Raw genomic sequence first — 22,843 nt, forward strand, 5'->3', positions numbered from 1 at the left:
CATCGGAATAAAAAATTAAATGACAAAATTATAATTTTTGTGACGTAGGTACTCTGAAATTTTCTTCTGATTTGAACATAATGTAGTATGTATCGGCCATTGCAAACTAATGGAGAGGACATATTAACGTTTGTTTCCAGTTTATTTCGTTAAAGAAGCAATATTTTTTCTTGAAACTTGGTGAGTCTTAAGGTTTCATGATAAATTGATGTTCTCAAAAAATTTATTTAACGTACATAGCTAAATTATTCCCAGATAAAGACGGTAACGGAGACGAGTACTCGTGGAGATTTTTTTCACTAAATTTTGAACAATAAACTGATTTAGTTTGAAGAGTCATCTTTTGATGGGATATGAATCCCTATAGTTCATAGAAAATATACCAAGTACAACCACCTGTGATCCCCCTGAGACCCGGGGATTTTAAATTTTTGAAAAGAAGTATTTTTCGCGATACGGGGGGTTCCAGGAATATAAAGGTTTAATACGTCTCAAAAAAGCATTTATTCAAGAGTTTTTGCATTCATAACTTTCACCAAAACTACTTTGGCAATGTTGCTTTATTCCCTAAAGTATCAACCGGCCCTGTTCGTTTCTTATAAGTTCCTATATCCATCCACAGAACAAAAACTCCACTGTATACGTTGTTACTCCACCACCATATTCATTAACGATCTTATTCAAATGTGCCCCTCATATGTTTTCGCTCTCACTGTGAATTATTAAAGCGTGAAGCTGAAGCCACACATCAACTCAATATACCCCCGCTCATCCCCTATATCCTCCCTCATGTCGTCAGTATTAGTTGTCTCTACCAATGCTAATGCATAAATTAAAAATTTCAACCCTCTTCCATGCTAATTTCTATTTTTTTGTGTATGTGAATGTGCAATAATATGAAGCCAAGCGGCAAACCTATCAAGCTTCCAAACAACAAACTAACTAAACCGGTCTATTATATTACTAGAGGATAGGCATTTTTGCTTTTATTATATTTTGCAAAGACCTCTTAGAAGTTAGAAGAAGAAAATCGCTTGGATTTGTTGTGAAGATCTCTCATTGTTGTTCGTCGTTTGCGTTTTGTGAAACTCAAAATATTTTCACAGACGCGTCCGCATTCGTCAAAGTGTATCTGACGCGCAAACAACGTGTATCTTATAATTCTTTAATAGAATTAAAAATTTCAATAAGATTTGCTATTTTTAATCCCAATCAAAGAGACTGTACTGAAATTTTCATTTTTTTTTCAAACAAAACAAACAAACAAAAAATTAATAAAAACAATGAATAATACAACAACAACAACAAATTCCATGGAGATGTTACTTACTCTAAGTAACCCAGTTTTTGGTTCATATATCTATTGGAGCAGTATTCTGGTGATAAAAATGCTCCTAATGAGTTTGCTAACAGCTTTGCAAAGATTCAGATTTAAGGTGAGAAATCGTGACTTGTGGTAGTAATTATAATCTAGACCTTTCTAGATCAAAGTTAAACCACAGCTAAATCTAATTAAATTGAGTGTGGTGAAGGTTGTTTTACTGGGTGAACTTCTTTTATTTCTCTATCCACAAGTGATTGTGAATGGCGTTTTCTTTAGAAAGTGAAAATCTTCATCATTTGAATATCTAACAAACTAGTGAAAGTGAATCATTTTTTGCGTCTAAATATAATTTTCTCATTGTTTAAAGTGGAAAGGTAATTAGGTAAACTTAAGTAACCAAATAGTTTTTTATGTGGAATAGAATTTTTAGGCAAATAACTTCCTGATAGTCTGACGACATTTAAACGTTTTTAGTATAGGAATTTTTATTCGCAATTCTCAAAACTAGAATCTATACCTCACGGAATAAATTTACTTTTATTTTTATATTCAAAAGACCAAAGTTGAATAGTCTAGTCTTTAGTGTGTTTAGCTCAAGGCGAATTGATTATAGTTTGAAATTTACATATTTTATCAATTGGATTTAATAAGGGACATTAAGTTCTAAGATTAGACATCAATGCACTGTATTTATATTTTGAAGAAGGGATAGTAACCTACAATCACAAATATAATGCATTCATCGAGTTACAGAGATGAGATACGATTTTTGTCTGGACCATTCTAGATCTAATTCAGAGCATTCTGCATCTTTAATTAAATATTTTAATTTGTTTAATTTGATGGAATGGAATTTTTCACAAATTATACATATGTACATAGATTCTACTGTGTGACGTCATTTTGACTTAATTTGTTGGTTTTAACATATTAAAATATGTTTTTTTTTATGTAACAGGTTTAACATATTGAACTTTGGTTATTTTTGAAAATTAACAAAATTTGTTTAGAAAAAAATATTATATTTGTCAAAAGAAAAGCTCTATTTGATGATGTAGGCCACTTTAGATTCCTTCTGGAAAAGTACAAGAGTTTTTCATTAATGTAAATGTTTTGTTGCAATTCAAATAATTAAACATTCTTACTCATAAGATATATCATAAAAAGAATTTATTTTTAGTAGTAGTTGTTGTTGTAATTTTAGTATTCTTTAAGTATTACTATGTATTTTCATATTTCCTTACAATCATAATAAACTGCCGTCTGCCAGAAACTTTATTTTTATTTTATTATCATTTTTTAACTAAGGAGTAGATACGCCCACTTAGGATTGTTATGTTGAAAATATTATGAAAGCAAAAAAATTTCTTATTAATAGGCAGGTATTTAAATAAAGGAGAGAGCGGTGCTAAAAGTAACACATTTTTATCAAACCTTTTCTAAATAAAAAAAAAAAAACAAAATTCAATCTGAAAATCTTTTTTAAATAAATTGCACGACTGGGGTCGCACGTACTTGTTCTTATGGTAAAAGTTACTCTAATGTTAAAGTTGTTCATTGAACAAAATAAGGGAAAATTTAAAATTTGATATTTTCACGGAATTTCGTTAGTGGTGCAAAAAAAATAAAATCTGTTTTTATAAATAATTAAATGCCGTTTTAAATGTTCTTTTACAAAAAAACTAAGTATGCCATTTTATTTCTAGTATAAAAAGGAATTTTTAGAAAAAAATTTTCGAAAATCGTTAGTGCCGTTTTTTAAAAAAATAATTTATTATATATAAAAATTTTCTAACATTTTTCAAAAAAAAAAAATGTGATATGCAATTTTGTATAAATAATTAATTTACACATAAAAACAAAATTTCAAAATTTTTCACCAACTCGTTTCCAAAAAATTGATTTTTCAAAAAAAAAAATTTTGAAATATTTTTTTAAAAATCCAAAAAAGTTTTTTTTGAAAAATTAAAAAATTTTCTAAATAATGATTGTTTAAACGTTTCTGTATTAAAAATTTGGTCGAAATCTGTTTTGTCGTTTTTGAGAAATTCATAAATCCAAAAAACCGTTCTATGGCAGGTAACGTTAATAACGGTAAAAAAAATATTTTTTTTATTATCAAAGGAGGCTCTTATCTGTAACAGTAAGCAGAAAAATTTCTTACAGACAGACAGACAGAATTGCCGGACCCAATTTTTTGGCATTCTCCATCATCGTAATGTCATGTAAAATTGTTATCTCGAGTTCGATTTTTTTTTACGAATCCTAAACTTGCCCTATAGTACCTATATCGCAAGTAAAAAATCAGCAAACTAACAGCTGGCAACAAAAAAAAAAATCTCCTGTTACAACAACTTATGCCGCAATCGTCTTCTGGTTTTTAGAAGTAAACACCTAATATATTTAATTGTAAATACATAAATACCTTTTATTTGACTTTCTAAATTCGCACCCGTTATATCTTATTTGAAGATATTCTCAGACAGCACAATGGTTAGAATACTTTTAATATTTGAAACATTGAAACAAATTAATATACTGAATGTTAATGTATTTAAATAATTAAATTAGTGAATAGACAAATAAATAAGAGCGAAAAACATATGCCTATTCGCTCTCATGGAACTACCCAAAAGTAAAAGTGTTTTTTTTTTTTGCACCACTTAAACAGCTTTCTGAACTACCGTCTAATTTGCAGCCCTTTTACTTGTAGCATCACTCTCCCCTAGTAACATAGAAATCCATAACAAAATAAAATGCACGGCTCGGTCACACATACTTGCTCTTATGGTTACAGTTGCTTTTTTTTCTGAAAATTGTAGGAACCGTTTTTTTAAATAGTTTTTATTAAATACAAATTTTTTTTATTAAATTTAAACATTTTTTAAAGATTCTTTTCGTTGAAATTAGTTGAGTCGTTTATGAGAAAGTCCGAAATCATGTAAACTGTTGCATGATACCAAAAACGGAACACAACTCTATTTTATAAGATTTTATCAGAATACCATTATTTTCAAAGAAGTTTTGCTTAAATTTCACTTCTTATTTGTGTTTTTGGATATTTTAAAATATTCCAATTTTTTTTTGTTTTGAAAATCAATTTTTTGTAAAAAGGCCGATGTTTTTTTTTTGAAATTCTGGTTTTATTAAAACTTTAAAAATATCTCAATTTTCTTTTTTTGTTTTTGAAAATCCAATTTTTTGAAAAAGAGTCGATGTTTTTTTAATTCTGGTTTTTTGTGTCGAATAATAACATTTTAGGCTACTCTCCAATATTTTCCGAAAAACCCCATTCAATACGATCTTTCTTGTTCTCTTCAAAAGAGCATAGATTTTTATAGCGGTTTTGTAAACGAAGACCCCATTAGCTTATCAATATTTTTTATTTTTAAAAATTAATGTTCCACATACGCCCCAGTGAACGGTGTTATAATTTAAATGTTCTAGTTTTCATACATTTCAAACCCAATGTGAATTGGTGTTTTTAACTAAATCATGGCTTGTATGTTAAATATATGATAAATTGTGTAACACTACTATCTTGGTTTGGAAACAAATTTTGGTTTTCTTCACTTTTATTTTCACTTTCACTTATCTTTTTCATTCCTTTGATGCAAAACATCAAATTATCATAATCTTTTAAAAACTTAACATTGGTTTTTTTACTTACTAAATATTATTAACCCAACGAAAATTAGTTAAAATTCGTAAAAACCATAACTCACATATGCCTTTGCGAAAATTGTCGTGTTCCAGATTCTGGCTCTTCTCCCTCCATTTATTCGAAAAAAGGTAATCATCCACCACAAAGAACTTCTTGATGAACCCTCTGATAGTAGTATACAGCTTGCTCTAAGCTGACTACATCAAAGAATCTGAAGTGAAAAAAATAAAAAAAAAAAAAATAAACATAAACAATTTAGTCGTCTTTATTCTTTAATTAAAAATTTATTTAATTTTATTTTAATTCTTTTAAATTTCAGGTATTCATTAGTCCAGAAGATGAAGCTTTCACTCGCAAGGAATTGGTCCAACCAAATGATCCACATGTCGATCGTGTTCGCAGGTTAGTAAAATTTATGTCATAATTGAAAGAATTCAATTAAAATTATTTTAACTTTAGGGCTCATCGCAACGACATGGAGAATATTTTGCCCTTCTTGACAATGGGTCTGTTATTCGTATGCGTTGATCCCAGCCCAACATTGGCTATGTGGCTTTTCCGCATTGTAGCAGCTGCCAGAATATTGCATACTTTGGTCTATGCTTTCCGTCCAGTTCCACAACCAACAAGAGCCATTATGTTCTTTATTGCATTCTTAATTACAATGTTTATGGCATTGTATGCTTCATATAAAACTCTTAAATTTATATAAACAAAATTCATTTTGATTTATTCATATTTGTTGGGTACCGGAGTGCATTTTATTTTATTTTACTTTTTTTTATTATATAAAATTAAAATTATTTAATTAAAATATTTTTAAAAAATACAAATAATCTATCTTTTTTATAGTTAATAAACAAAATAAGCTCGTCTTTAATTATGTTGTTTTTTTTTCTCAATTAATTTGAATAAGGTACAAACGTTTGCGCCATACAAAAGTTCAAAATAAATTATATTAATAAATAAATATAAGAATAGAACAATTTGCATTAACCGTTGATTAAAAAAAGTTCCACATACGCCATAGTGACCCGCTTAGCTTAACCGCAATAATAAGAAGATATTTAACTGCTTACTATTGAAACCAGATGACTTTAATTAATATAATATTCATTGGTTTATTCAATATACATATGTATGTATATTAGGGTGTCCGTTATTTCCCAAAGTGATGTTTTCGGGGGAGACACCCCCTAGATCGAAAGCTTAGGGCCTAAATAAGGGGAATTTAGCAAAAAAAATTTGTTTGGGGGTCATTAACCCGTGCCTCTAGGGTCATACTTTCCCCATACAAATTTGTATGGGAAATTTTTAACTCATACATAAAATTTTTTTTCTCTCGCGTTAAATCATATTTTTTTTAATGTTTGATAATTCTGGTTGGAAAACAGTTACTTTAAAAGATCACATTCAAAATTTCCCGTTAAAAATTTTTTTTATATTTTATTTCGGTTTTTGAAATTATTAGCTGTTTTCGTGGTTTTTGCTTTCACCTATCACACAATTTTAAATGCAGTTTTATTGTTTTTTAATTCTTTTCAAATATTGCATTCACAAATTTGTGAATAAATAAAAAATTTCAATTTTTTGAATTTTTTTTTTTAGTTTTTGCAGTTTTTATAATAAATAAATATTATTAAATACTTTACCCTTCCTTGTTTGCAACTTTTTTGATGCAATTTTTTAGGTGAATAATTTTTAAATAAAATTCAATAAAAATATTGTAAACATATCTTTTGTAGTTCGAGAAAAATAAATTTAAACGTATAAAAACGGCAAAAATTTCAAAAAAAAATTTCAAAAATTGAAATTTTTGATTTATTCACAAATTTTTGAATGCAATATTTGAAAAGAATTAAAAAACAATAAAACTGCATTTAAAATTGTGTGATAGGTGAAAGCAAAAACCACGAAAACAGCTAATAATTTCAAAAACCGAAATAAAATATAAACAAAATTTTTAACGGGAAATTTTGAATGTGATCTTTTAAAGTAACTGTTTTCCAACAAGAATTATCAAACATTAAAAAAATATATGATTTAACGCGAGAGAAAAAAAATTTTATGTATGAGTTAAAAATTTTCCATACAAATTTGTATGGGGAAAGTATGACCCTAGAGGCACGGGTTAATGACCCCCAAAAAATTTTTTTTGCTAAATTCCCCTTATTTAGGCCCTAAGCTTTCGATCTAGGGGGTGTCATCCCCGAAAACATCACTTTGGGAAATAACGGACACCCTAATGTATATGTACATTACAAATATAAATTTTATCTAATATCTGTATCCACTTTTCCATGTGCAGAAAATTCTGTTTTTCAAAATTCTGCTCTTCAAAACTCTGCCAACATTATATGTATTTAAACAAAAGAATTCTGACAATTTTTTTTTTTTAAAGCATATGCATTTGCTAAGGAAAAATACACTTCATTAACGTTATTAAACATTTTAAAAAGTTTTTATGACCTGTAGTCCAAAATGAACAAAAATTCAGCCCAGTATTTTTTTGTATCCACAATGTGCGCATCTGAAATTTTGAGATTTTCTCTCGGAGAATTTTTTTTTTTTTGAGATTTTTTTCCTGGAGATTTTGTCCTTACCCAGGTTTTGCACGCGTTTTGGACGCGTTTTGCACGCGTTTCGGACGCGTTTTGCACGCGTTTTGCACGCGTTTTGCACGCGTTTTGGACGCGTTTCGGACGCGTTTTGCACTCGTTTTGGTAGCGTTTTGGACGCGTTTCGGGCGCGTTTTGCACGCGTTTTAGACGCGTTTTGCACGCGTTTTAGACGCGTTTTGGACGCGCTTTGCACGCGTTTTGCACGCGTTTTGCACGCATTTTAGACGCGTTTTGGAGGTTATGACAACAAGTGTTTTGCGGATTATGATTCCAAAAAAAATAAAAACATTTTTTTTCCTACGGAATTAACTATATTATCGTGAATTAAACAAGCATTAATATCGTATGACAGAACAGTTGAACCTGTCAAATGTATTGCCGATTCAATTAAATTTTACAATTTATCATTTTATTAAATGTAAATTTGACGAATTGTTGAATTAAAGTTTGATCTGTAAGGTCAAATCTCAGACTATGAGTTACTAAATTCTGTACCACTTCCTTTTATCACGGTGATACAGTGAATACCTTGAAAATAAACCTCAAGACAAAAAAAAACTTATTTTACTATAAAAGTTAATTTTATTTTAGGTACTGTCATACAATAATAAAGTGATGGTTCTTGTTTTGTAATAAACATACCTGGATGTTTTGCTTATATAATGCATATACATGTGAGTTAAGGATTTTTATTTTTGTCAGATACAAAACAAAGCAATGTTATTAAATAAATCATAAAATAATTATGTCAACAAACGTTTCAAACGTTTTTTGTTTTTCAAAGAAAATATCTCAATGTTTTTTTTTTTTTTGTTCTTAATTTATAAATTATTTTATAAAAAAAAAAATGAATTTAAATTTCGAAATAGAATGCAACTTTACCAAATTTACTCAATTTGAGTTATGAAAATTAAAAGAAATTTCTAAATTAAAGAAAATAAAAAAATAGTATGATTCCAAATCTGTGTCTTGGCAATGGCTCTTCCCTTTTAATTTACCCATTAACATAATATTAAAAAAAAAATTAAAATAAAATGAAATACATACTAATCATTATAGTTAGTCCCTAAGAAAGCAAATAGTAAAGAATAAAATATTTAAAAAGATTTGGTAGATGCATAATGCTATATTGAAAAATAAAAAAGTCTCTTGTGTCTTTTGATGTTGCTGGGAATTTAATTCGCAACAACAACCACTGGTTGGTTGAACTTTAACTTAAAATGCTCCTATAAACTAGTTGTTCTTTACTGTGCATTGGACACAGTGCCACTTCCTAGTGATTTCATCAAAGTGTAGCAATCTTTTAGTTTGCGTTTGTCTCCAACCTTTTCCAGTGTTTTAGCTGCTTCGGCCAACATTCCCGCCCTTTCGCCCGGCGAAGAGAGGAGAATCGTTGGTAAATATTTGCAGGCGACATACATTGCTGCCGCACGTTCACGTTCACCACCATCAAATTGGTGATTTTTGTCTTTGCCACCGCAAATGATAGAACTTCGTGCATGACGGTGTCTTAGACTTCGATCAAGTAATTGTTGGGTTTGTCCAGGTGATGCTCCGGCCATGAGACGACATACAGCTTCGTAGAGATAAATTCGTGATTGACCATTCTATATGAAGAAAATAATAAATTATTACAAATATTATTAAAATGTGTATTATATCGTATCTTACAGGAATATCTTCCACAATATGCCTCAAAGAGTTAAGGTCCTTTTGGAATTTTTCTAAAAGATTTCCAGGTACTTGGTAGTGGCCATCATCATCAACTCCTACATACTCGTTTTCCCATACTTGTGTTCTTGTCTCCAAAATCCAATCACAAGTCAACAGTTGGAAGAGCTAGAAATATAGACGCACAAATTTTAATAATACAATTTTATTGCTTTTTCTATCAATTTGTATTTCCCAAATCGGTTGAAAGCGACGCACAGTGCAATTTTTGCCAATCTAGCGGAAGTTAATTCGTGGTTCCAAGTAAACTTAATTTTTTTCCATGCAAACCAGTTTAATTATGTTAAATGTGTACTAAAGATGTTGTAGAAACCGTTAAGCAAGCGCCCAGTATCATCTTGGTGATTATAGGTCCTACAATCATTGGAGGTTGTGCTCTCGTGTTATCTAGTCGGGTTAACCACAACGTTTGTTATTATAAAAGGGGGTAAAATAGTTACCGCCTAGAAGACAACAAACGATACGGAACGATAACGATATGAAAATATTTACACCACACATATGATCAGGTATGGAAAAAATGGTAAAGAAATGGCGGGTGAATTCTAAGCCCAAATATGCGACGTAGAAACTTTTGTATAGTCGAAATTCCAATGAATTTGGCGGTGTCTACGAACTCTCCATCTACAGTGAATGGCAAATTATCCCCTGTTAATTCACCTACCATAGAAGCCAACAGACAGCCAGACATAAACAAGGAGGTAGCCACCGAAACAAACATAGGTTTAACAACCACCCGCAAATTAGAATCCGTGATACGATGATACACGATAAATGAAACTGCAGCATGATGATCCACTGAAACATAAATGTTGCAATGCAAGTGCAGCAAAACTAAAGAATCGAGTCAGCAAAAGAAGGAAAAGACAGACTTGTGGAGATCTATGGAGACCGAAAGGCTAGTGGACTCCAAGAAGTTCAAAAGGTTTTCGATCAAAACAACACTTCCAAGATTTTATAAAAAAAAATCCAAACTACGGTTAAACTATTCACCAATGAACAGAAAAAAGTAGAATTATTAAAGCAGCATTTCCAGCAGGAGCTTAAAATCACGTTAAGTTATTCAGTACAAGAATGCCGACACCTGCAAAAGATGACGTTAAAAAAGGAATTCATCAGGCAATGGCTTGGAAGGGTGCATACACTAAATTAAAGGCCTATCAAGAACTTTCAAGTGTAGCATATTAAGATTATAACTATAGACCAAATCTTCAAACTGAAGTAAATCATAACAAAAATAAAGTAGAGGCACAACTTCTTATCATCCACTTCAAAACGGTATACGATAGCACACATTGCGAGAAACCATTAATGACGTTGGCTGAACTCGTGATCCCGAAAAATTGTTCAGATGTGTCGAATACAACTAAGATGAATTTTGACGTATAATACTGTAGGAAACCGGTTTAAAATTGGAAAATATGACTAACTACTGAACTACTACAAAAAAAAAGATAAAATAAAGAACTCAATGAGCTGTTCGTATAGAGATGTGGATGTGCAAAAAACTGAAACCCGTAAATGATCCAGCAAAGATGGCCTGGTCTTCGTTACATAATCCCCAAGTTTAAGACAGAGAGGCAGACCGAACTTATGGTGTCAGTCTATTGAATAAACATATGTATACACCTCTAACGGCTTGTATGACTCTATCTGGAGCAACTGTCAGTCCAATAACCTAACCTAAGCATAATCTTAACCTACATATTTGCAGCCAAAATTTAAATCTCATATTTTTTTCACTCGCATGCAATGGAAAATTTCTAGGTCTTTAAAACTATAAGTGTTGTAATGTTATATCTATAAAATTGAAAATATAATTATAAAAGATATTTCACTGTTGATTTAGTCTATTCGTAAAGTTTGCATTGCAGAAGTACTGTCCTGACAAATAATACAACAGACAATGCGACTACAATGCACCTTTAAAAATAGCTTTATATGTTTTCAAATATTCTATTTAAAAATCGAATATAACTTTCAAATAAATATATGTAACTCACCAATTTAAGACCCTTAGCTGGTGTAATTTTATTACAAGCCAAACTTTCTTGTAAAAATGTACTTCCAGTGTCGCATAATTTCATCACTGTCTGTTTTTCTGGATTCTTTAATTCAGGATTAGCCCTAAAAATAAATACAAGAAAAAACGGTTCAAATTCGACTGTATTTTTGGGTTCTATCTAATGACTTACAAAATAATAGTTCTTGCTCGAAAAACTGTACGTAATGCTTTGGGCAAACTTTCACCATCAACATGAAGACACTCCGGCAAAGAATTAATAGAGTCATAAAGTTTTTCGGATTGTTCATCTTCACCAAGCAACCAGTGCACCGAAACAATCAAAACATTTGACCACCATTCAATTTTCTTATCGACATCATCAGGGGACATAGTATCCTTGAGAAGTGTTGTGTATTTCAAAACATTGCTAACAATTGTACCAGATGGAGGATTTGGAACTGGTGGAGAATTATCTCCTTCTTTTGCCTGCTTCAATGGTTTGTTATTTGTACGGTCATTGCGTCCACATTTGCTGGCACCTACGAGGCATTGAATTGCCTTCAAAAGAAGGTGTTCACGATATTCCTGCAAAAGGCAAACTTATATTAGTATATTTAGTTTATTCAATTTCTCAAATAAAAGACTTACCTTAAGTACATACGAAATTGGATCAGCTTTATTGCTCAATGTAGCAAACAATGAGTCCCCTGAAGCGGCATCAAAATCATGCGAAATGAAATATTTGTAACCATATGGAGTAAAAGCCCATTGATATTTCTTAATTTGTTCGCACATTTTTGCTGATTCCTGCTTGGCTTTGCTGACATAATAACGTCCAAAGAATTTCAACCAACGTGGATATGATCGTTTTACACGTAATGCTGCTGTCATATAAATGCTAATCAAATCCGATGGATTTAGAATGCTACTGGAAGCTTCGGCCATGTTAAGAGAGAACAGGGATACCAAAATTCCATGAGAATCATTCAAATTTGTCGCCAAGTGTATTTGATTCAATCTGTTTGCCACCAGGGAAAGTTCACGAGCCGATGTCAAGGCTTCTTTTCGAGTTGAATCGGTACAGAAGAGTCCACCCGATTTACGGGACAACCATCGACCAATCCAAATGCGATGAAAGAAAAACCGAATAAATTGCCAAGATGTCAAACTGAAAGTTTCCCATTTAGAAAGTGGTAGAGTTATTCCAAAGACTTGTAAGCAGAGGAGATATTCCGAATATGCAGCCGAAGCGTTTCCCTTTATGATTTGAAAGTAAAATTATAAATTTCAATCAAATGCATTTGTAGTTTCTAACAAACCTGTGTAAACTCGATATCAGCTCGTTTTTTATGTTTCCAGTATTTGTCTGCTGCCTGAGATTGAGAACTTAGAAGAGGATCGCCATAACAGAGAAGTTTAACCAAACATCCAAACATGAAAATAATGTTCAAAGTCCAGAGGAGAATAGACGTACTGACACTTTGCCATGAGAATAAGTTTCCAACAACTGCGAAATAAACCAAAACATTCAAGAAAACCAAAATGTATTTAAGTAAATCTACTTACAGCTGTCTTCTACTGAAAGAATATTCCTCCTAACGCCACTTAAATCATCATCTTCAGCCCCACCCAATGATCCATTATCGAGGAAAGCTCTGAAAGGATTAATAGCCAACACAGCAAACATAAACATGCACAGTGTTAAGCGTGAATGTGAGCCCATTCCTCGTACTGATGGGATAATTTCTTCATCCTTTACGCTGCCATTACTGCTTTCATAGGGCGAAGATGGTGATGAGATATCCGAATGGGAAGGTGATAAGGATGGATTTGATTCATCACTTCTTGGTGGTGTCATTGGTACAGGACTTTCATCCAACATAAGCAATTGCTTGCCGTACAAAATCTCATCATCAATTGATATCTTTCGTTTCTTCTTGCTCAAATTACTGTGGTTGTGATTGTTATTGAGTAGATCTTTGACTTTTGTGCCATCACGTGCATTCAATGCGCGTTGTAGCCTTTGAACTTCAGATTTCAGCTCGTAGTTATTACGTTGAAGATCTCTTATCTTATCGACGGCTTTTCGTAGGACGGCTGATTTATTCAATTTAGCACTCTCACCAACAACCATATCTTTTAGCTCGTTGATTTTGTCATTTATTGAGGTACGGTAACGACGCTCGATTGCATTGTGAGCTGATCGTTTAACTTCTTTAACCTTGAAATCAAAATAAAATAATCTGATAGTTTTTTTTTTTTTTATAAATAAAACAAGGAAATAAAGTTGGCGTGGGTATTTAATATTAGTGCTTTAAAAAATTGTAAGCCAGCTTTAACTGGTGTTTTGTTATCAAAATACTTGCTATCATCAGCTTAGATTGACCCACATGATAGACTTTAGTCAGAACGGATACAATTTCGAGGTGTTCGTGGAATTTGTTCATTTGAGCAGAACTCGGCAAATAATGTCAATAATAGATATAAATCGGAGAATAACAATTTCTAATCACAGAATCTCTTGGAAGAGAAATAAAGTACCATCGCTATGAACCAAGGAAACTTTTTTTTTAAATATTGACTTCCTCTCATGAGGATAAAAACTATCTTAGCGTATTTGAAAGTAGGTTCCTAAGAACGAGTTATAGTGCGGTTTTCTTTAATTCCAAATGACTATAATCAAGGAAGAAGGTACAAAAGAGTTAAATATACCGGGGTTCAATAACGTGTCACTGGAAGTTGACTGAAACTTGAAAGCAATCTTCAATGACTTGAGGAGCAAATAAAGAGACGACTAGTTGGAAGCTTATATTTTAAGCTCTGTTGGTCGGATATTCAAGATTGAGCTTTTCAGACTTGAAAAACACAGCATTATATTTTATATTCAAAATAAAAATATACATAATTCAATTTGTCCTCCACAATGGATTAGCAGTACTAATATTGAAATATCTTAGATTCTCAATGCAACAAAGCGAAACGTCCAGAGTTAAAGTTTTCCTTAAGTTATTTAGGTATAAGTCCTTTTAACAACAGTTTTGGCTTGTTTTGATGTAGTGCCATAAAATCTCACACTTTGTTTGTTGAAAATAAATTTAAGATTAATTAAATTCTCATCTGAAAACAGAGGGTTTTTATCCTTATTTGTCGCTTGACACTTCTTTCATCGCTTTGTTGTTTCCAGCCCTATTTGTTTTAGGCTTGGAGTTTTGAGATAGCCCGCTAATCGTTGGTTGGCTATCATGTTCAGATTTTCCTGAAGCAGTCTAAAAATAAATCTTGTCGATTTATCCTTTTTTTTTAATTAATTTATGCTTTCGAAGTGATTTACATCGAATTCTTTCACGTAATTGTTTATAATATAAACTGTCTCATACAAATTACAGACGAAAGATAAAATTTTAACCTGTCCTGAAGGTAGGACGAATCAGTGAACTGAATAATAGCAAGATAAACGAAAATTCTTAAGAATTGAAGAGGAATGTAGGCCGCATGACAGCGCATCTTAAATCTTTAATATTGTTATTTATTCATTCAACGATCATTTAAAAATGCAATTATTTAAAAAGCAAAGAAAGTGCTTATGGGTCTTTATATACTTATACATGAAATTGGAAACTTAATCTTCAATTCTAAAGTGAATTGTATTTCACTATAGTATCATACTTGAATTGAAGTGAAGTGTTTTAGTGAATAGGCCTTTATACCTACTTGATTTTAATTTATTTTGGGAGCATTGGAGAAAAGGTTTCCTTTCTTGAATTACACCCATAATATGTACATACAATTCATTACAATTGAAGGGTCCAGGGGAAAAACGGCGCATGTCCACTTCTTGTCAAGACTAAACTAATGATGAGGTCTTGTAGTATTTACTGAGCACTATCTGATGGCTTTTTTATTTTTATAAAACAAATTTAAGCCTTACTGAAAAAATAAATAAATTGTGTGCTTTTAGTACTAAGTTGTATGGAGAACAAAATTTAAAAATCCGTTTTTCTCGAAATGAGTTGGAATGGACTAGTACTATTTTTCTCCTGGACCCTTCAATTACTATTGAAGTAGACATACATAGTACAAACGGAGCGAGAAACGCAATAATATTATTTGCTTCTCCCATACACATAATAATGGCAATAAAGCGGCTGGTGAAAAAAGAAAACTAAACAGACTAGAGGTTAGGGGTCCTATTTCACAATCTGAATAATATGTACATATTCAATTTACGTCAAAATATGATTGAATTATTACCTACGTTACACGTTATCAGAAACGAACCCCCAAACTATCTATTTTTTTTTTTACAGAGAACTTAGAGCTTGATCTTGATTTGTGTAGCAATCAGATCGTTGTACGTAAGCACTAAGCACTCAAAACTGAACTTTGATTTGGATTTAATCACCAATCAGATTGCCAGAATTTTGGGTGAATTTAAATTCCAGGAATAGATTTTAAGATATGTATTTTAATAATTTAAGTAAGAATTTTACTATCTAGCTTAAAATGATATTTTTAGAAAAATAAAAAAAATATGAAATTGAAAAGAATCTTCAACTATTCAACCACCTGCATGGTTAAACCCATCTAATAAATAAAATCAACAAGTCTAGACAATTAATAACACCAAACAAAACATTATTGCACCACAATTTCATCAGAACATTTGGTTTTTATATAGAAAAACTGAGTCACCATTACATTGTTTTCTAATTGGTTTTTCCCCTTTCTTCACTTGCTTACATGTTTACCAACTAATCAGTCAATTAGATACATATTTGTGTTGATGTACAGGCACAAGAGCAATATTTACCTTTGGTTGCACACGATTAATCGGAACTTTGTTCTCTGTCTCAATTACCATTGGAATGCGAGTTGTCGCCAATAAAGTTCCATTTACCAATGCATGAATGTTCTGTTAAATAAAATATGAAAAAAAAAAAAAATAGAAACACTTATATTTTGTCGGCTAAAGATGGAAACCTCGTTAATCCATTTTTGTAAATTGTTCAGAAGAGTGATTGCTAATACCAATTTTACTACAAGTTGTCCAAACAAAATGAACATAAAAAAAGGCAAACCCAGAAATAATTCGCATAATGCCCTCAAAAGTCCCAAAAAGTTATTCAACGTTAAATGTCGAAAATAAAAAACAAAACAAACGATTTATGGAAAACATCATGGCCTATAAAATAAATTTAACATATATTTCAAAAACTGCATTTTAGAAAAGTTAAGTATAAATAACGTTATTTTTGGTTTTGGTCCAAATTAAAAAAAATATTTTGTTTTTAATTACAGCTCTATGAAATAAAAAGGGCATTGATATGTAAAAAAACACATAATCTACATACCTATGCTATGAAAATTTGTTTAGATATTTGACCATAGACAAAAAAAAAGATATTTTCTGTATATACCACTCTTTTGAGCGCACTACCTTTAAAACGATAAGTGTTACTAAAACATATCTTCAGGTATTTTGTAGAAAAAGTTATGGTCTTGCTATGAGTTAAAAATATATGTCAAAAAACACATATTTAAGAAACTAGGTACAAAAATTTCCAATTTTTGACTTTTAACCAAAACAATTTTTTTTTCTTTTTGAAAGACTACTTTAACAAAAAAAAAAAAAAAAAAAAAAAAAGTAGGACCCATTGTTTTAAAAGTAATAGGCAAAAAACCATTTATTTAATAATTTTTCTGTTTCCCTAAAGATATTGGCATAAAACCAAACGAAACGTCGGGAAAATTAATGGATTAGTCTTTTAATTGCTTTAAAAATTCAAAGATCATAAAAGCCCAAATTAAAAAATACTCAATATTTAAAAAAAAAACGATATTTTCAATATTTGACACATATTAGCCCAGTTCCATTGGAGGTGGTAGTCTACTAATAGTAGATGTTCTGGTTAATCTAGTACTATCATCTACTCAAGCTTTTCTTCCCGAGTAGATACGATTTGTATTGAATTCGTTGAAAGTGCGTTCCATTGAAAATCGCTAGTAAACTAATAGTAGTACTTTGCCAACTCCCGAAGGAACAGGGCCTTAAAAAAAGTGTCATCTTTTTTAGGGAAATACAAAATCTACAAGTCATTCATATACTTTTTTTGATAGCTTCTCCCGTTTCAAAGTTATATATGAAAAACTTACACTTTCGACATAAAAACTTGAATAACTTACTTTAATCAACACACAGTGTGGCCGATGGTAGGAAAAGTTTGTTATGGGTAAAAATACTATATTAAAGCACAAAACTGAGACAACTTTTGTGATTCTATGAAAAAATTATCAAAAACGCACATTATAAGGACATAAGTATCTGTTACCTTTAACTTTGAAGTTGTTTGAGAAAGAAAATTGTTATTTATTTGTTCAATACTTAGATTTTACTGTTTTTTTTTTTTTTAAATAAGATTATTCTTAAAAATAGATTTTAGACCTGACTCAACGGTTTAGTCATAACAAAATCTTCTTAATGAAAAAATACACTGGTCAACAAATTCAACTTTTTTTGTCCGAAGAACCAAAACATACTTTTCTGAAAGATTTAGGGATGCTGAACTTGAATCCACGAAAGAAATATTCTATTAGCTTCCGTTTTTTTGGAATATTACCGTTACAAAATGCAAAAAAACACGTTATTTTGAATGTTTATGAGGTTATGGTAAAAAAGTGTGGTAATTTCTTTAAGCATAGTTTGACGCGGTCATCTTCTTCAGAGAACCGTTTCAAATTTTTCGATCTTTTTTCATGTATGAGATATCTCAAGCTGCGCCTGCGTCTCCATTGTGTAGATCAACACTATTTCCTTAAATTTTTAGCCACAATGCTAACCGTGCACACTTTCAGTTTTGGCTAATAGAATAATTCTGACAATGGATACGAGTTCAGAATTTCTAACACCTTCAGAAAAGTAAAATTCTGTTGAACTGTATTGTCAGTACTTCCGGAATCTGAGAAATATATACAAAAAAATCGTTATTTTTAGATAACTTCATATAGTGTTTACTCAAAAAGGGGCAAACATGGGCACCACTTTTTTAATTGACACGAAAGACGACACTCTCAACAATAAAGGGACACCAAAAACAAAGCGCCACTTCACACTTTTGTGAACTTTTTCTTAACGAGTTTGTATGACGCACACAAAAAACGAATGATTTTAAAGACACCGAATTCGAATAATTTTTTCAAACAAACTAGACACTCATAATTCAAAAGAGGAATGAGAATCGAAAGCTTCCCTTTTGCTTGTAATTCCATATTTATTTCAAATTTTTATCTTTTGATTTAACGAAATAGCACTTAAAACTTGAAACACAGACAAGAGCTAGAAAAAGGTAAATAACGAATAATTTCGTCAATGGCGACATTTTAAAGTGTAGTTACTCACCGCGTTAGACTTAAACCGTGGAATAAAAACCGGTGTTGTGTAGCTTATTAATCCCTTTATTAAAGTAAATTTGTATTTGGCAGTTCGGTACAATTTGAAAATAGCTATTTTTGCCAGCTTTTGATACCATTGGCCACACTGTGCGACATTTAAATGCTCTGTAAGTATTTTCAGCTCTATGCGAATTATTTCTGGGTTGAATATCTTTTTTGATCGGAATAAAGGTCTTCTATACATTTTACATGTCTAATTTTGTCTCTTTTTTCGTTAAATAAAAAAAAATGCACTTTTTCTTTAATGGAGACATATCTACATTTCGATGACTACCTACTTTATAAAATTTTGTCAAAAATCGAATTTTTCGAAAAAAGTGAATTAACAAGGTTTGCATCTTTAACCGATGTAATTTGTCTTTTTTAACAAACCTGCGTGTTTGCAGCTGGCCCAGCTGTTGTATACATCAAAGTAGGATTCGAGTGGACCAAGACTTGCTGCTTATCAACACTTTGCAGTGTCAACACTTGTGGAACTTGTTGCACCATCGGCTGAATTGCCGTTGGTTTACTACGAATATTTTCACCCGAATGTTTATGATGAGAAGACGACGAAGAAGAAGAAGATGATGGATGATGTGGAGGAGGTGTCGACTTCGGAGTAACAACTGGAGTCTGTTGTTTAATTATTGTCGCTGCCGCCGTTTTATTGTCCACCACCGGTAGCTGGGGACTAACAGCATTTTGAAAAACAAAAGTCTGTGTTGTCATAGGCTGAGTTGTAGTATAAACAATTTGCTGTCCGACAGATGGCACTGTCGGCGGAGCAATTTGATTAATTTGAGTGATATTCACCGTTGTGGTAGGTAAGGGGGAAGGATTCTGGGCCATGATGGGAGGCGATGCAGATGGCAACTGTGTTTTCAAACAAATCGGGGCAGAGTTTACCATCGTTGTGGGAATGATGTTAAGGGAGTTATTAGAGGAACATGTTGGAGAATTAAAATTCGAGCCCATCAATGGGTCACTAATTAAAGACTTATAAAGGCCACCAGCTACCGGAGAAGCAGGCACCATTGATTCTTGTTTGACAACTGGTTTGGGTAAATCCACATCGAATTGTGGTGACCCGGGTAAGACAACATCGTCATTCAAATCGACCATGTCCATGTCATTGAGGAAACTATTCAACATGTCTGAAGGGAGCAACTCCAGATTAAAATCCATTTCATATGCAACCACCTCATCATCATGAATCTTACCTGCTGGAATCATTTCTTTGATTAAAGAAATTGCATCTTCTTCTTTGAATAGATCTAATGAGTCCACCATGCCGCTGGAGATGAATTCTCCCATGTCCAGCGATGGATCCATGTCCGAGTCAATATTTATGTATTTCTTTTTTATTTATATTTTCTCTCTTAGCACTTCTTCTGTGTTCACTTGTTTTTTTCTATGTGATGAAACCAATATAAAAAATTATTACATGCATTTGCAGTTTCTTTTTTTTTTTATTTTCACATTAGACACATAGGGAAAAGGGAGAGAGGTGGAATGTGTGTGGGGAAAAATTAAGAGGAAAAAAAATAATAGAAAAAAAGTGACTGACCAATCAGAAAACGTTGTTTGGATCATACGATATGACGTCACGCCGTTTTGTCGTCGTCTCTTCGTCGTCGTTTGTTATAACCCCAAAATTAATTACGCACATAGAAAATTAGATTGTTTTTTATGTTCATTACAATTCTTTTGAATTCAAACATTTTCACTGATATCGACAAATATACTTGGTCGATTTCAAAACATTGTCTTGTTGATTAAACGATTACGTTTCTAATGTTAATTGTAAAATGAATGAATAATAATTTTTCTCAATATTTGCAAGGCGAATAGGTTTGATTCACTTAACCCGTGTGTTGCGTCAGTTTTTGATTTTTTGCAAAAAAAAATATAAAACTGTCATAAAAAGAACGGTTTTCCACTGAACGGATTTTTTTTACAGCGAGAAAACAGCTGTTTTTTGACAGTCCACATCATCGGTGGAACTGTTTGATTAAAATTTTGATGAGGAATTAAGGCCTTGTTCACATTGGAATAAAAAGTAAAAAAAAAATATCAAAAATTATTTTGTGATGGTTTCCCGGAATGGAAAAATTACAAAAAAAAGCCTTCAATACATTGGCTACTTTCTGCAAAAGTAGAAAAGTAGTGAAAAAAAAAACGTATAGACCTTGTATAGTGCTTGCTTCAGTATTTAATTGCTTATAAAAGTTCGAACTTGTTTAACAACTTGTAATAAGTTGTTTAAATACTGTTAAAGTAACTTAACCGAAGAAAGCTTGTTTTTCGGATAAGCTTCGATTAATGAACTTAGAAGTTTTACAGAAATTACCAAGTTTTGTATTTGTTTCTGGCTTTGAAATTGAATAATCAATTTTTATCGCCGTTTCATATGAAAACCTACGCCTATTGAACAGGATTGTAAAAAATCATTTTATTTTTAATGTATTTGCTCTACAGTACAAATTTTTTTAAAAAATATTTATTGCAAATGAAAAAAATTTGCATTTAAAATAAAATTTTTACTGAAAATAAAAATATTTTGCATTGAAGAAAAAATTTTATGCAAATAAAATATTTTCTACATTGAAAAAAAGTTCAATGCAAAATGTGTGCAATATTTTTTTTCTTAGAGCCAGTTGTACAGTTTAATCCGTGGTTCAGCAACTTTTATCTTCTGAAATCGGTGACAAGGTTCCGGTTTAGCACTGGTGCAAGGTCCACATATATAAAAATAGCCACATCCATGCTTGAACCGAAGTTGACTCGCAGCTAATCCGCCGAAATCGGTGGGTTAAATTTCTGATCCGAGGCTGAGCCATGTTTGTACAACTGGCCCCTATGAGTTTGACGTATGGTCAAATAGCCAAAACTGTAAGAAATTTGAAGAGTATTAAATAAAATATTTAATGCACAAATTTAGCATTGAATTTTTTTTTTCAATGCAGAAAATTTTTATTTGCAAAAAACATTTATTTTCAATGCAAATTTTTTTCATTTGCAATAAAATTTTTTATAATTTTTAATTGCAATAAATATTTTTTTTTTCAATGCAAATATTTTTCAGTTGCAATAATTTTTTTTAAAGCAAATATTTTTCAGCTGCAATAAACTTTTTTTTTAATGAAAATATTTTTCATCTGCAATAAATATATTTTTTTAAATTTCAAATGCTTTTTTTTTTAATTGTATTTTACAACATTGCTATTGAATAATCTACACTAATAGATAATAGAAAAATAGTAGAAAAGTTGTTTGAAAAATCCTCTTTAACGCAACTAACACAAATGGCTAAATTTGATTCCTTTTCAAAAAAAGCATTAATTTTGAATAGTGGTAGAAATTTAAGGCTTGGCCACACCGGAGGGTATGCGGTAGCGGTACGGGTAGAGGTAACGGTACTTGTATGAAGAAAATTCCAAACTGACATATCAACGTTCAGATGTGGAATTTTTTTCATACAAATATCGTTACCGCTACCCGTACCTCTACCGCATACCCTCCGGTGTGGCCAAGCCTTTAAACCCAAATTTTAACATGATTCAAACGGCCTAATAGCCTTTTCACACCAAGCCAAAAACGTGGTTTTTGCGAAAAACCCCAAAAACCTATATCAAAAACACAAGTTTTTCCATACATTTTTCATAAACCACAAGTTTTCGTAAAACACAAGTTTTTGATTAAACTCGCCAAAAACCTGAAAATGAAAACATTCAACTCCAAACGAAATAACCAAACAAACCTTTTGAGGAATTCAGCAACAATTCAGCAGACAAAAAAAAAAGAACTGACAGCAGACAAAAAAAAAAGAACTGACAGGCAAAGATAACTAATTGTTTTACAAATGCGGTTTGTTGATTTTTTTTTATTTGATAATATAAATCAAATTTATTTTTTTATTTCTTTAATTAATTATAGAAAATGGAAGAGTAGAAAAAATACACACAAAAAAAATGTGGGGGACCGAAGATGAAGAGTTCCTGTTGGAACATTGGGCTGAAAAGGAGCGACAGCTCAAAAGCAGAAGAAAAAAAGGTCATATATATTTA

General features: G+C 31.3%; 2 protein-coding genes across 3 annotated transcripts; one reads left to right on the forward strand and one right to left on the reverse strand.

Moving 5' to 3' along the window:
• The first annotated feature begins 1,025 nt into the window (after positions 1–1,025).
• LOC129911079 (microsomal glutathione S-transferase 1-like) lies at positions 1,026–5,768 on the forward strand. Of its 2 annotated transcripts, XM_055988740.1 has the most exons (4): positions 1,026–1,436; positions 5,081–5,116; positions 5,308–5,390; positions 5,448–5,768. In XM_055988740.1, the coding sequence occupies exons 1-4, from the start codon at positions 1,284–1,286 to the stop codon at positions 5,698–5,700; spliced, it is 525 nt and encodes a 174-aa protein (XP_055844715.1). In that variant the 5' UTR covers positions 1,026–1,283; the 3' UTR covers positions 5,701–5,768. The 2 variants fall into 2 exon arrangements, with proteins under 2 accessions (XP_055844715.1, XP_055844714.1); XM_055988739.1 differs by lacking the exon at positions 5,081–5,116 and having other exon boundaries at positions 1,034–1,436; positions 5,448–5,767.
• A 2,681-nt stretch (positions 5,769–8,449) lies between these two features.
• LOC129908970 (sterol regulatory element-binding protein 1) lies at positions 8,450–20,676 on the reverse strand. The gene is made up of 11 exons (XM_055985821.1): positions 20,344–20,676; positions 19,997–20,187; positions 19,167–19,930; positions 16,156–16,257; positions 12,912–13,566; positions 12,665–12,852; positions 11,994–12,602; positions 11,536–11,930; positions 11,344–11,467; positions 9,281–9,448; positions 8,450–9,216 (listed from the first exon to the last, which is right to left on the reverse strand). Exons 2-11 carry the CDS (start codon positions 20,106–20,108, stop codon positions 8,854–8,856), a joined length of 3,480 nt encoding a protein of 1,159 aa, XP_055841796.1. The 5' UTR covers positions 20,109–20,187; positions 20,344–20,676; the 3' UTR covers positions 8,450–8,853.
• Positions 20,677–22,843: the final 2,167 nt, after the last annotated feature.

The sequence above is a fragment of the Episyrphus balteatus genome, chromosome 2 (genome assembly GCF_945859705.1).
Source record: "Episyrphus balteatus chromosome 2, idEpiBalt1.1, whole genome shotgun sequence".
Lineage (NCBI taxonomy): Eukaryota > Metazoa > Arthropoda > Insecta > Diptera > Syrphidae > Episyrphus > Episyrphus balteatus.

Coding starts and splice junctions, on each gene's coding strand:
- LOC129911079 (XM_055988740.1), top strand. CDS start 1,284: ATGAATAATACAACAACAACAACAAATTCCATGGAGATGTTACTTACT. Junction 5,117..5,307: donor CTCCATTTATTCGAAAAAAG/GTAATCATCCAC, acceptor TTTAAATTTCAG/GTATTCATTAGTCCAGAAGA. Junction 5,391..5,447: donor CATGTCGATCGTGTTCGCAG/GTTAGTAAAATT, acceptor TTTTAACTTTAG/GGCTCATCGCAACGACATGG.
- LOC129908970 (XM_055985821.1), bottom strand. CDS start 20,108: ATGGATCCATCGCTGGACATGGGAGAATTCATCTCCAGCGGCATGGTG. Junction 11,931..11,993: donor CAATTTCGTATGTACTTAAG/GTAAGTCTTTTA, acceptor TGCCTTTTGCAG/GAATATCGTGAACACCTTCT. Junction 9,449..11,343: donor CAGCTAAGGGTCTTAAATTG/GTGAGTTACATA, acceptor CTATATTTCTAG/CTCTTCCAACTGTTGACTTG.